We start from the raw sequence: 14,146 nt of genomic DNA, 5'->3' as shown, positions 1-14,146 counted from the left end.
TACATCTTCTTGTAGTCCCTCTCGATCACTTCTCTTTCAGCCGGTATTGTACGCCCCAGTCCGTCATTTATCTCCCACGTCAGGGACACGTCTCAGCTGGGTTATAATAGGCGGCTTTCATACACGGATGGAATACGTTTATCGGTGACTCCATCTGCTGTATACAGTGTCCGGGGCTCACACGAAGCGTCTGCTCTCGCTGCACATCCGGCACTATTTTACCTTACGTCAGCCTGACATGTTACATATTTTGAGAGAGGGGGACAGGCAGGAGAACTTTTGATGCCTTCCCTTTCTAGAGCTGGGTGTGGAGACACGGTCACATCACGAAGGAGGAGCACCATCAAATTCACAGACGGAGGAGGAGGAAGAGGAGAAAGGCGGTTGTAAAAAACCAGGAAATACAAAAACTGCACCCACTGCACATATAACTACCCATGCAACAAAAAAAAACTCCAGCACAAGTCAGGAGACTGACTGGAGGTTGTCAGCAGCCAGACACATCTCAGCCACCCTCAGAGCAGCACTCTCCCTGGATGTCATCTCTGGAGGCAAAGCCGCTGTGTGCCTCTCATCTGTAGCTCTATGTAGATCATAGGAAGCCGCTCTTCACCTGGAAACCCTTGGAACATGGACGTGTTCTGTGGAAGCGACGGGAAGCTAGGCTCCAAGTTCTGGGTAGGAATTCTGGTTTTCTTTTTATATTTTTATTACTATTTTTGTCCTGAAAATCGATGAAAGGCGTCATGCACACGACTGTATCGTCCGCGTCTGATCACCGTGTTTCCCTTATTACATGTAGACCCATTCATTCTAGTGGGAGCGCAAAAAATGCAGACCGCACACGGATGTGATCTGTCTGCATCCGTGCGTCCGTCCCGCAGCTTACAGAACATGTCCTAGGCGTTTTTGACAATGGGGTCGGTATCTGCATTTTCCAGAGTCGCGTTTCGCGGACTGTAAAACGGATACGACGGTATGGATGTAGAGTTTTATTTTCTGTTAGATGGAGGCAAGTGATGTGCAATATCAACCAATTCAGAAAAATATTGATTAAAATATAAGCTACGTTGAAAAACTAATTACAAAGGAAAATAAATAATCAAATTATGTACAATGATCAGCCATAACATTAAAGCCATCTACCTATCTTCTATGCTGTAGGTTGCCCTTGTGACATAGCAAGATCTGTGATGGTGTCCTGCAGTATCTGGCACTTGACGTTAGCCCCACCATAAGGACCCACCCTCAGTAGTATGTGCTATGTAATAGTAAGTGGTTGATCCCTGGGGGCAGGAGGAGAACTGGGGTCTCGTTAAACAGAGCAGTAGTCGCTCCATTCAATATATATGGGACTGACGACCGGTGGGGAGTACGGCACATGGCTGTCTCTGAGGATCTCCTGATCTGATACCCCCATACATAAAAATCTATACCTTGTTATGTACTTTTTGTACTGCATGCCTCTGTATAGTATAGCACAGTGGACTGCAGAACATAGGTATATCTATATACTGTACCAGCCAGATGAAAGCCTGAAGGACACTCTTTGGGCCTCTGTTGGGTGAGAGGTGACGTTTCGTGTGTTCACCGGGTTTTCCGAATGCAAAATGTAGTGTGAACGCAGCTCTTCAGCGGGTTACAGCACAAAGGCTAGCCTTTACTCCACACACACATCACTTGGCCCTCGGCAGCCCATGACTCGTCCTTTCTTTGGACCACGTCTGGTCGGTACTTACACTTCATACCGGGGACATCTCAGAATACCAGTCATTCCGGAGATGCTCTGACCTGGTCGTCTAGACTTCACAATTTCGGACGTAACGTTTCCCCACTTCTAACACATCAACTTCAAGAAGATTGTTCACCTGCTGTGTAACGTATCCCACCTCCTACCAGGCGCTATTGTCACGAGAGAGAGCCAGAGAACACTTGTACATAGTTTTTAAAGGAAATCGGCAGGGGGGTTGTTCCAAAACTCTTGAAGAACTAAGCGCAGATCTTCTGTGGACGTAGGCCTACTCAGATCCTTCTGTTTCTTCAGGTAACCCCAGACAGACTGGATAATGTTGGGATCAGGGCTCTCTGGGACCATATCATGACTTCCAGCTTGGGGTCAAAGTCCTGCAGCTAAATAAATTTGGAGACAATCAGATGCCTCCCTGGTGGTATTACATGGTGGATAACTATCTGCCCGTATTTCTCAGCATTGAGGGCATCATTAATCCTGACCAAATCCCCAACTCCAAAAGTGCAGCACATCATGCTTTCTTCAAAACTGGAAGATGTCCAGCAGTGACTTCAGCTAGGAACTGGTAGAAACCAGTGGGACCCAGGTACCCCCATCTACTGTGTGGAGAGGTGTGGCCAGAAGTGGTCTTCATGGAAGAATTGTGGGCAAAAAGTCCTACCTTTGATGCGGAAACAAGACCAGGTGGAACTGGGTGCAGAAAATGGAAGCGTGTGCTCTGGACTGATGAACCATAATGTAAAATATTTTTCCGTAACAGAAGGTAGTTTAGACAGTGAAGGGTTGGAGAACGTCAATAATAAGTGTCTTCAGGCAGAAGTGAGGCACGATGGAGGGCACTTGCAAGTCTGGGGCTGCATTTCATCAGATTTAGTTGGGGATTTGGTCAGGATTAATGGTGTCCTCAATTCTGAGGAATACAGGCAGATACTTATCCATCATGTAATTCCATCAGGGAGGCGTCCGATTGCCTCCAATGTATTCTGCAGAAGGGTAATGTCCTCAAGCATCCAGCCAATGACATTAAGGACTATCTTCAGTGAAAATCCCAACATCATCCAGTCTGTCTGTGATTATATGAAGAGACAGAAGGATCCGAACAAGCCTACATCCACAGAAGATCTGCGCTTAGTTCTTCAAGATGTCTGGAGCAGCCTCGCTGCCAAGTTCCTCCAACTGTGTGCAAGTACCTAGAAGAGCTGATGCTGGAGGCACAGGGCAGTCACACCAAACACAGATTGGGTTTAGATTTCTCATGTCTTCTTTCACTCTGCATTTTTAATTGATAAAAAATAAATTATTAACACTTCTATTCTGAAAGCGTTCTTACTGCGCAGCATTTTTTCCACACGTGCCTAATACTTTTGCACGGTACTATGCATATCTACATACACACAGTTCTGTTGCCGTGCAATGAATGGTTCTCAGTGCAGACGATTCATGTGGCTTGTGACTCATGCTCTGCATATCTCTAGCGGTTTATGTGGTGGGTTTTACTACACGCGATGCTTGATATATGCAGCTCCGCGACTGATACATTACATGTGCTGATACCGTACATTACATGCACTGATACTGTACATTACATGTGCTGATACCGTACATTACATGCGCTGATACTGTACATTACATGTGCTGATACCGTACATTACATGCACTGATACTGTAGATTACATGCGCTGATACTGTACATTACATGCACTGATACTGTACATTACGTGCACTGATACTGTACATTGCATGTGCTGATACCATACATTACATGCGCTGATACTGTACATTACATGCGCTGATACTGTACATTACATGCGCTGATACTGTACATTACATGCACTGATACTGTACATTACGTGCACTGATACTGTACATTGCATGTGCTGATACCATACATTACATGCGCTGATACTGTACATTACATGCACTGATACTGTACATTACATGCGCTGATACTGTACATTACATGCGCTGATACCATACATTACATGCATTGATACTGTACATTACATGCGCTGATACCGTACATTACATGTGCTGATGCCGTACATTGCATGCGCTGATACCATACATTACATGCGTTTATACTGTACATTACATGCGCTGATACCGTACATTACATGTGCTAATACCATAAATTTCATGCACTGATGCCGTACATTACATGCGCTGATACCATACATTACATGCGCTGATACTGTAGATTACATGCGCTGATACTGTACATTCCGTGCACTGATACTGTACATTACGTGCACTGATACTGTAGATTACATGCGCTGATACCATACATTACATGCGCTGATACTGTAGATTACATGCGCTGATACTGTACATTACGTGCACTGATACTGTACATTGGATGTGCTGATACCATACATTACATGCGCTGATACTGTACATTACATGCACTGATACTGTACATTACATGCGCTGATACTGTACATTACATGCACTGATACTGTACATTGCATGTGCTGATACCATACATTACATGCACTGATACTGTAGATTACATGCGCTGATACTGTACATTACATGCGTTTATACTGTACATTGCATGTGCTGATACTGTAGATTACATGCACTGATACTGTACATTACATGCACTGATACTGTACATTACATGCGCTGATACTGTACATTACATGTGCTGATACCATACATTACATGCGCTGATACTGTACATTACATGCGCTGATACTGTAGATTGCATGCGCTGATACTGTACATTACGTGCACTGATACTGTACATTGCATGTGCTAAAACCATACATTACATGTGCTGATACTGTACATTACATGCGCTGATACTGTACATTACACGTGCTGATACTGTAGATTACATGCGCTGATACTGTACATTACATGCACTGATACCGTACATTACATGCGCTGATACTGTAGATTACATGCGCTGATACTGTACATTACATGCGCTGATACCGTACATTACATGCGCTGATACTGTACATTACATGCGCTGATACCGTACATTACATGCGCTGATACCATACATTACATGCGCTGATACTGTACATTACATGCGCTGATACTGTACATTACGTGCACTGATACTGTACATTGCATGTGCTGATACCATACATTACATGCGCTGATACTGTACATTACATGCGCTGATACTGTACATTGCATGCGCTGATACTGTACATTACGTGCACTGATACTGTACATTGCATGTGCTGATACCATACATTACATGCGCTGATACTGTAGATTACATGTGCTGATACTGTACATTACATGCGCTGATACTGTAGATTACATGTGCTGATACTGTACATTACATGCACTGATACTGTAGATTACATGCGCTGATACTGTACATTACGTGTGCTGATACTGTACATTACATGCGCTGATACTGTAGATTACATGTGCTGATACTGTACATTACGTGCACTGGTACTGTACATTACATGTGCTGATACTGTACATTACATGCACTGATACTGTAGATTACATGCGCTGATACTGTACATTACGTGTGCTGATACTGTACATTACATGCGCTGATACTGTAGATTACATGTGCTGATACTGTACATTACATGCACTGGTACCGTACATTACATGTGCTGATACTGTACATTACATGCGCTGATACTGTACATTACATGCACTGATACTGTAGATTACATGTGCTGATACTGTACATTACATGCACTGGTACCGTACATTACATGCGCTGATACTGTACATTACATGCGCTGATACTGTACATTACGTGCACTGGTTTTCTCTATTGAATCTGACTGACTTTTATATATTAGATTTATCTTCTCATTACATGGCGCCATTCACCTGACACAATAAGTCCTCGTACACACAGCTGTGCTGCGACCTCCGTATTATGGAGGCACCATATGACGGTCGTACATCGTATAGCGTTCTCCATAATGCCCCTGTCGAACAGAGGAGGATGGGTGGAGTAGTTTGGGCGCTCGGCCAGGTATGTGGCTGGGCCAGTACTCTTGCAGATGATTGCGAGGACGCGTCTGAGTCGTACATTTAGTGATTTTGAGGAAGCCATGATCTGTGCAGCTGACCCCACGCGTTTCATTTCTTCACCCTGCAGTTTCATTGTGTACGTTCTGTCCTATGACAGTAATATTGTGCTGTGTCACTGTGCGCTTCGGGCTTAGACATCCCAGCAGGTCTCGTCTTCTAGTCACAAGGCTTGTCCGACGCATGGGAAACAGCGGAGACTGACTTCAGTGCAAACTCACGAGGTCCACATACCTCACATAGGGTTGTCAGCCGCGTGCACCTACAGGTCAACCAGCTCCCGACAGTCCACAGATTGGAAAGGGAGCCACCTTACATAGGGTTGTCAGCCGCGTGCACCTACAGGTCAACCAGCTCCCGACAGTCCACAGATTGGAAAGGGAGCCACCTTACATAGGGTTGTCAGCCGCGTGCACCTACAGGTCAACCAGCTCCCGACAGTCCACAGATTGGAAAGGGAGCCACCTTACATAGGGCTGTCAGCCGCGTGCACCTACAGGTCAACCAGCTCCCGACAGTCCACAGATTGGAAAGGGAGCCACCTTACATAGGGTTGTCAGCCGCGTGCACCTACAGGTCAACCAGCTCCCGACAGTTCACAGATTGGAAAGGGAGCCACCTTACATAGGGTTGTCAGCCGCATGCACCTACAGGTCAACCAGCTCCCGACAGTCCACAGATTGGAAAGGGAGCCACCTTACATAGGGCTGTCAGCCGCGTGCACCTACAGGTCAACCAGCTCCCGACAGTCCACAGATTGGAAGGGAGCCACCTTACATAGGGCTGTCAGCCGCGTGCACCTACAGGTCAACCAGCTCCCGACAGTCCACAGATTGGAAGGGAGCCACCTTACATAGGGCTGTCAGCCGCGTGCACCTACAGGTCAACCAGCACCTGACAGTCCACAGATTGGAAAGGGAGCCACCTTACATAGGGTTGTCAGCCGCGTGCACCTACAGGTCAACCAGCACCTGACAGTCCACAGATTGGAAAGGGAGCCACCTTACATAGGGTTGTCAGCCGCGTACACCTACAGGTCAACCAGCTCCCGACAGTCCACAGATTGGAAAGGGAGCCACCTTACATAGGGCTGTCAGCCGCGTGCACCTACAGGTCAGCCAGCTCCCGACAGTCCACAGATTGGAAAGGGAGCCACCTTACATAGGGTTGTCAGCCGCGTGCACCTACAGGTCAACCAGCACCTGACAGTCCACAGATTGGAAAGGGAGCCACCTTACATAGGGTTGTCAGCCGCGTGCACCTACAGGTCAACCAGCTCCCGACAGTCCACAGATTGGAAAGGGAGCCACCTTACATAGGGTTGTCAGCCGCGTGCACCTACAGGTCAGCCAGCTCCTGACAGTCCACAGATTGGAAAGGGAGCCACCTTACAGCAGGTACTTACCTGTTACCCTAGCAGAAAATTCCAGAAGACAGATCCTTCAGCCGCTTATCCTTCTGGACCAAGCTGGAGGCTATCAGATATACTGTAAGAACTACTGACGCGCCATTGCTGACTCTTGTGCTCGGGCCCCCTGGACAGGAGGGGCCCCACTGGTGCCGCTTATGATATATGAGCAACAGTTTTATATCAGAAGAATATTTCATTATCTGTACAATCCCTGTTCCTAGTAGCCACATCTATATGGGAAGCGAAGAGTTAAACCGTCTTAATGAGGAATTTAGGGCGGTGATGTCAACTCATAGGGGGGGGGGGGGGGGGGGATGTGTTTTCCTGGAAGGTTTCTGGTTTGACTTTGTCATTACCGGATATTTAGATTGCGGAGGAAAGTGACTATACTACCGGCGGCACAAATAAATACTAGGAGGGATGAAGTCGGGGTCATCATGAGAAAAAAAAGAAGAAAAACTTGAAAATACTTTTAAATTTTTTTTTAAAAAAAAGAAAATACTTAAATATTAATTTATAATAAATATATTCCCAAATACCTTTCATTACTTAGAATGGCTCGTTTTATCTAGGGAGCAATCATTAGGAGAAATAAAATAGCTGCCGTCCTATCAGTACACACAAAACCTGTCCTAATCACACAGGAGGAAAAGTTACTTCCCAACACTGCACTAAAGTGCTGCCTCATCCTCCTCTCTGCTCTCAGGAATCATGATCCTGAATACAGGTGAATCTCTGTGGGAATGGAGAAGATGAGGAGACATGAGTGGAGGGTGAGGTGTGGCTGATGAGCAGCAGCTCTTGTTTACAGTCTCCATTACCACAGTCTGTCCTGTCCGTACTTCATGTCTCCTCATGAACTAAATTCCCCAGAGATTCAGCTAAAGTTCTTATCTTCTGTATTCAGGATCATAATCCCTGACAAGCAGAGCAGAGAGGAGGATGAGGCAGCTCTTTACTTCAGTGTTGTGAAGTAACATGTCCTCATGTGTGATCAGGACAGGCTTGGGGAGAACTAATGGGACAGCGGCCGTTTTGTTTCTCCTGATGACAAAACGATCCATTATAACTAATGGAAGGTATTTGAGAATATATTCACAATAAAGTAATATTTAAGTATTTTCATTTTCTTAATTCCCGGAGAACCCCTTTAAGGCCATCGCCTAGAGGTAAGTGTTGCTGCTCCGCACTCGGAGGGCTATGTAACATCTTAGAAGACCCTTAACTGGGTTACAGGAAGACATGCGGTTGGGGGGATGTTGTCCTTTTTGATCTATGTGGTCATCGGGTGATCCTGTCGTTCGTGCAGACACTGCAGTCATCGTTCCTGGGCAGCAGAGCTTGCAGTCTAAACAGTGATCTGCTGTACGAAGAGGAGCGATTGCAATAGTGACCCCTCGTTCTCATACTGTGGAGGAGATCGCTGCATATGAATGTGTCTCCTCCACCAGTAACAGTCCGCTGCTGCTCGGCGCGGGTATACAATGGGGCGAAGCTGGAGGCTGCTTGGCTGAATTACCATTGTGGTTGTCACCTCCTGGACCAGAAACCAGCAGAAATCATGACTCGTAGCTTCTCTTCAGTCCTGCAGATGGAGGTGTCTTTAGTTTCCTCTGCAGCCACGGCCTTTATCAGATATGAGCACCTGAAGGGGTTAAACTTTGTAAAGTGCCAGAACTTCTCCCAGGAGTCATTGCCCAGAGCCATTCATACAATGCCCGGGCGCGGCCAGGAATGGGATGTCCCCTGTAAGTAAACAGTTGTGAATTCCGATCCTCTAGAACCGCCGCGATTAACCCTGAATACGTAACGTAGAAATCTGCGGGGGAAAAAAGTATCATTGGTGGATTGGATACAGCATCATATATGATGGGCTTAGATACGAAACATGATGAGCTTAGATACAGCGGCTCCCAGTATCCTCTTCATAGGATTAGATACAACAGACAATATCGCACATGACAGGCTTTAACAGCAGGCAGTATCACACAGGAGAGGATTAGATACACAGCTCAGCAGACAGTATCACACAGGACAGGATTAGATACACAGCTCAGCAGACAGTATCACACAGGATAGGATTAGATACACAGCTCAGCAGACAGTATCACACAGGATAGGATTAGATACACAGCTCAGCAGACAGTATCACACAGGATAGGATTAGATACACAGCTCAGCAGACAGTATCACACAGGAGAGGATTAGATACACAGCTCAGCAGACTGTATCACACAGGATAGGATTAGATACACAGCTCAGCAGACAGTATCACAGAGGGTAGGATTAGATACACAGCTCAGCAGGCAGTATCACACAGGATAGGATTAGATACACAGCTCAGCAGACAGTATCACACACAGGATAGGATTAGATACACAGCTCAGCAGACAGTATCACACAGTATAGGATTAGATACACAGCTCAGCAGACAGTATCACAGAGGGTAGGATTAGATACACAGCTCAGCAGACAGTATCACACAAGATAGGATTAGATACACAGCTCAGCAGACAGTATCACACAGGATAGGATTAGATACACAGAGCAGTAGACAGTATTACACAGGATAGGATTAGATACACAGCTCAGCAGACAGTATCACACAGGATAGGATTAGATACACAGCTCAGCAGACAGTATCACATAGGATAGGATTAGATACACAGCTCAGCAGACAGTATCATATAGGATAGGATTAGATACACAGCTCAGCAGACAGTATCACACAGGATAGGATTAGATACACAGCTCAGCAGACAGTATCACACAGGATAGGATTAGATACACAGCTCAGCAGACAGTATCACACAGGATAGGATTAGATACACAGCTCAGCAGGCAGTATCACACAGGATAGGATTAGATACACAGCTCAGCAGGCAGTATCACACAGGATAGAATTAGATACACAGCTCAGCAGACAGTATCACACAGGAGAGGATTAGATACACAGCTCAGCAGACAGTATCACACAGGATAGGATTAGATACACAGCTCAGCAGACAGTATCACACAGGATAGAATTAGATACACAGCTCAGCAGGCAGTATCACACAGGGGAGGATTAGATACACAGCTCAGCAGGCAGTATCACACAGGAGAGGATTAGATACACAGCTCAGCAGGCAGTATCACACAGGAGAGGATTAGATACACAGCTCAGCAGACTGTATCACACAGGATAAGATTAGATACACAGCTCAGCAGACAGTATCACACAGGATAGGATTAGATACACAGCTCAGCAGACTGTATCACACAGGATAGGATTAGATACACAGCTCAGCAGGCAGTATCACACAGGATAGGATTAGATACACAGCTCAGCAGACAGTATCACACAGGATAGGATTAGATACACAGCTCAGCAGACAGTATAACACAGGAGGGGATTAGATACACAGCTCAGCAGGCAGTATCACACAGGATAGGATTAGATACACAGCTCAGCAGACAGTATCACACAGGATAGGATTAGATACACAGCTCAGCAGACAGTATCACACAGGACAGGATTAGATACACAGCTCAGCAGACAGTATCACACAGGATGGGATTAGATACACAGCTCAGCAGACAGTATCACACAGGACAGGATTAGATACACAGCTCAGCAGACAGTATCACACAGGATAGGATTAGATACACAGCTCAGCAGACAGTATCACACAGGATAGGATTAGATACAGAGCTCAGCAGACAGTATCACACAGGAGAGGATTAGATACATAGCTCAGCAGACAGTATCACACAGGATAGGATTAGATACACAGCTCAGCAGACAGTATCACACAGGATAGGATTAGATACACAGTTCAGCAGACAGTATCACACAGGATAGGATTAGATACACAGCTCAGCAGACAGTATCACACAGGACAGGATTAGATACACAGCTCAGCAGACAGTATCACACAGGATGGGATTAGATACACAGCTCAGCAGACAGTATCACACAGGACAGGATTAGATACACAGCTCAGCAGACAGTATCACACAGGATAGGATTAGATACACAGCTCAGCAGGCAGTATCACACAGGGTAGGATTAGATACACAGCTCAGCAGACAGTATCACACAGGATAGGATTAGATACACAGCTCAGCAGACAGTATCACAGGATAGGATTAGATACACAGCTCAGCAGACAGTATCACACAGGGTAGGATTAGATACACAGCTCAGCAGGCAGTATCACACAGGATAGGATTAGATACACCGCTCAGCAGACAGTATCACACAGGATAGGATTAGATACAGAGCTCAGCAGACAGTATCACACAGGATAGGATTAGATACACAGCTCAGCAGACAGTATCACACAGGAAAGGATTAGATACACAGTTCAGCAGACAGTATCACACAGGATAGGATTAGATACACAGATCAGCAGACAGTATCACACAGGATAGGATTAGATACAGAGCTCAGCAGACAGTATCACACAGGATAGGATTAGATACACAGATCAGCAGACTGTATCACACAGGAGAGGATTAGATACACAGCTCAGCAGACAGTATCACACAGGATAGGATTAGATACACAGCTCAGCAGACAGTATCACACAGGATAGGATTAGATACACAGCTCAGCAGACAGTATCATACAGGATAGGATTAGATACACAGCTCAGCAGACAGTATCACACAGGATAGGATTAGATACACAGCTCAGCAGACTGTATCACACAGGATAGGATTAGATACACAGCTCAGCAGACAGTATCACAGGATAGGATTAGATACACAGCTCAGCAGACTGTATCACACAGGATAGGATTAGATACACAGCTCAGCAGACTGTATCACACAGGATAGGATTAGATACACAGCTCAGCAGACTGTATCACACAGGATAGGATTAGATACACAGCTCAGCAGACTGTATCACACAGGATAGGATTAGATACACAGCTCAGCAGACAGTATCACACAGGATAGGATTAGATACACAGCTCAGCAGACAGTATCACACAGGAGAGGATTAGATACACAGCTCAGCAGGCAGTATCACACAGGATAGGATTAGATACACAGCTCAGCAGACAGTATCACACAGGATAGGATTAGATACACAGCTCAGCAGACAGTATCACACAGGATAGGATTAGATACACAGCTCAGCAGACAGTATCACACAGGATAGGATTAGATACACAGCTCAGCAGACAGTATCACACAGGATAGGATTAGATACACAGCTCAGCAGACTGTATCACACAGGATAGGATTAGATACACAGCTCAGACAGTATCACACAGGATAGGATTAGATACACAGCTCAGCAGACAGTATCACACATGATGGGCTTAGATACACAGCTCAGCAGACAGTATCACACAGGATAGGATTAGATACAGCAGACAGTATCACACAGGATAGGATTAGATACACAGCTTAGCAAACAGTATCACACAGGATAGGATTAGATACACAGCTCAGCAGACAGCATCACACAGGATAGGATTAGATACACAGCTCAGCAGGCAGTATCACACAGGATAGGATTAGATACACAGCTCAGCAGACAGTATCACACAGGATAGGATTAGATACACAGCTCAGCAGACAGTATCACACAGGATAGGATTAGATACACAGCTCAGACAGTATCACACAGGATAGGATTAGATACACAGCTCAGCAGACAGTATCACACAGGAGAGGATTAGATACACAGCTCTGCAGACAGTATCACACAGGGTAGGATTAGATACACAGATCAGCAGACAGTATCACACAGGATAGGATTAGATACACAGCTCAGCAGACAGTATCACACAGGATAGGCTTAGATACACAGCTCAGACAGTATCACACAGGATAGGATTAGATACACAGCTCTGCAGACAGTATCACACAGGGTAGGATTAGATACACAGATCAGCAGACAGTATCACACAGGATAGGATTAGATACACAGCTCAGCAGACAGTATCACACAGGATAGGATTAGATACACAGCTCAGCAGACTGTATCACACAGGATAGGCTTAGATACACAGCTCAGACAGTATCACACAGGATAGGATTAGATACACAGCTCAGCAGACAGTATCACACATGATGGGCTTAGATACACAGCTCAGCAGACAGTATCACACAGGATAGGATTAGATACACAGCTCAGCAGACTGTATCACACAGGATAGGCTTAGATACACAGCTCAGACAGTATCACACAGGATAGGATTAGATACACAGCTCAGCAGACAGTATCACACATGATGGGCTTAGATACACAGCTCAGCAGACAGTATCACACAGGATAGGATTAGATACACAGCTCAGCAGACAGTATCACACAGGATAGGATTAGATACACAGCTCAGCAGACAGTATCACACAGGATAGGATTAGATACACAGCTCAGCAGACAGTATCACATAGGATTAGATACACAGCTTAGCAGACAGTATCACACAGGATAGGATTAGATACACAGCTCAGCAGACTGTATCACACAGGATAGGATTAGATACATAGCTCAGCAGACTGTATCACACAGGACAGGATTAGATACACAGCTCAGCAGACTGTATCACACAGGATAGGATTAGATACACAGCTCAGCAGACAGTATCACACATGATAGGATTAGATACACAGCTCAGCAGACAGTATCACACAGGATAGGATTAGATACACAGCTCAGCAGACAGTATCACACATGATAGGATTAGATACACAGCTCAGCAGACAGTATCACACAGGATAGGATTAGATACACAGCTCAGCAGACAGTATCACACATTATGGGCTTAGATACAGTGACCCTGCAGACAGTCTCAAACAAGGTGCACTTAGATACAGCAGAACAGATGGGATGACACATCATAAGCTTAGATCCAAAGGTTCAGCAGACAGTATCACACAGGAGAGGATTAGATACACAGCTCTGCAGACAGTATCACACAGGGTAGGATTAGATACACAGATCAGCAGACAGTATCACA

General features: G+C 45.5%; 1 protein-coding gene across 1 annotated transcript in view; it reads left to right on the top strand.

The window, feature by feature from the left end:
- The first annotated feature begins 286 nt into the window (after positions 1 to 286).
- The window catches only part of ABCC3 (ATP binding cassette subfamily C member 3), a 67,223-nt gene continuing 53,363 nt past the window's right edge, over positions 287 to 14,146 (top strand). The window contains exon 1 of the mRNA XM_040434754.1: positions 287 to 678. Coding sequence (XP_040290688.1) covers positions 631 to 678 — 48 coding nt within the window. The 5' untranslated portion in view covers positions 287 to 630. The remainder of the gene's footprint in view (positions 679 to 14,146) is intronic.

The sequence above is a fragment of the Bufo bufo genome, chromosome 6, assembly GCF_905171765.1.
Source record: "Bufo bufo chromosome 6, aBufBuf1.1, whole genome shotgun sequence".
NCBI lineage: Eukaryota > Metazoa > Chordata > Amphibia > Anura > Bufonidae > Bufo > Bufo bufo.
The sequence above is the reverse complement of the archived record's forward strand: the minus strand, read 5'-3'. Positions and strand labels throughout refer to the sequence as shown.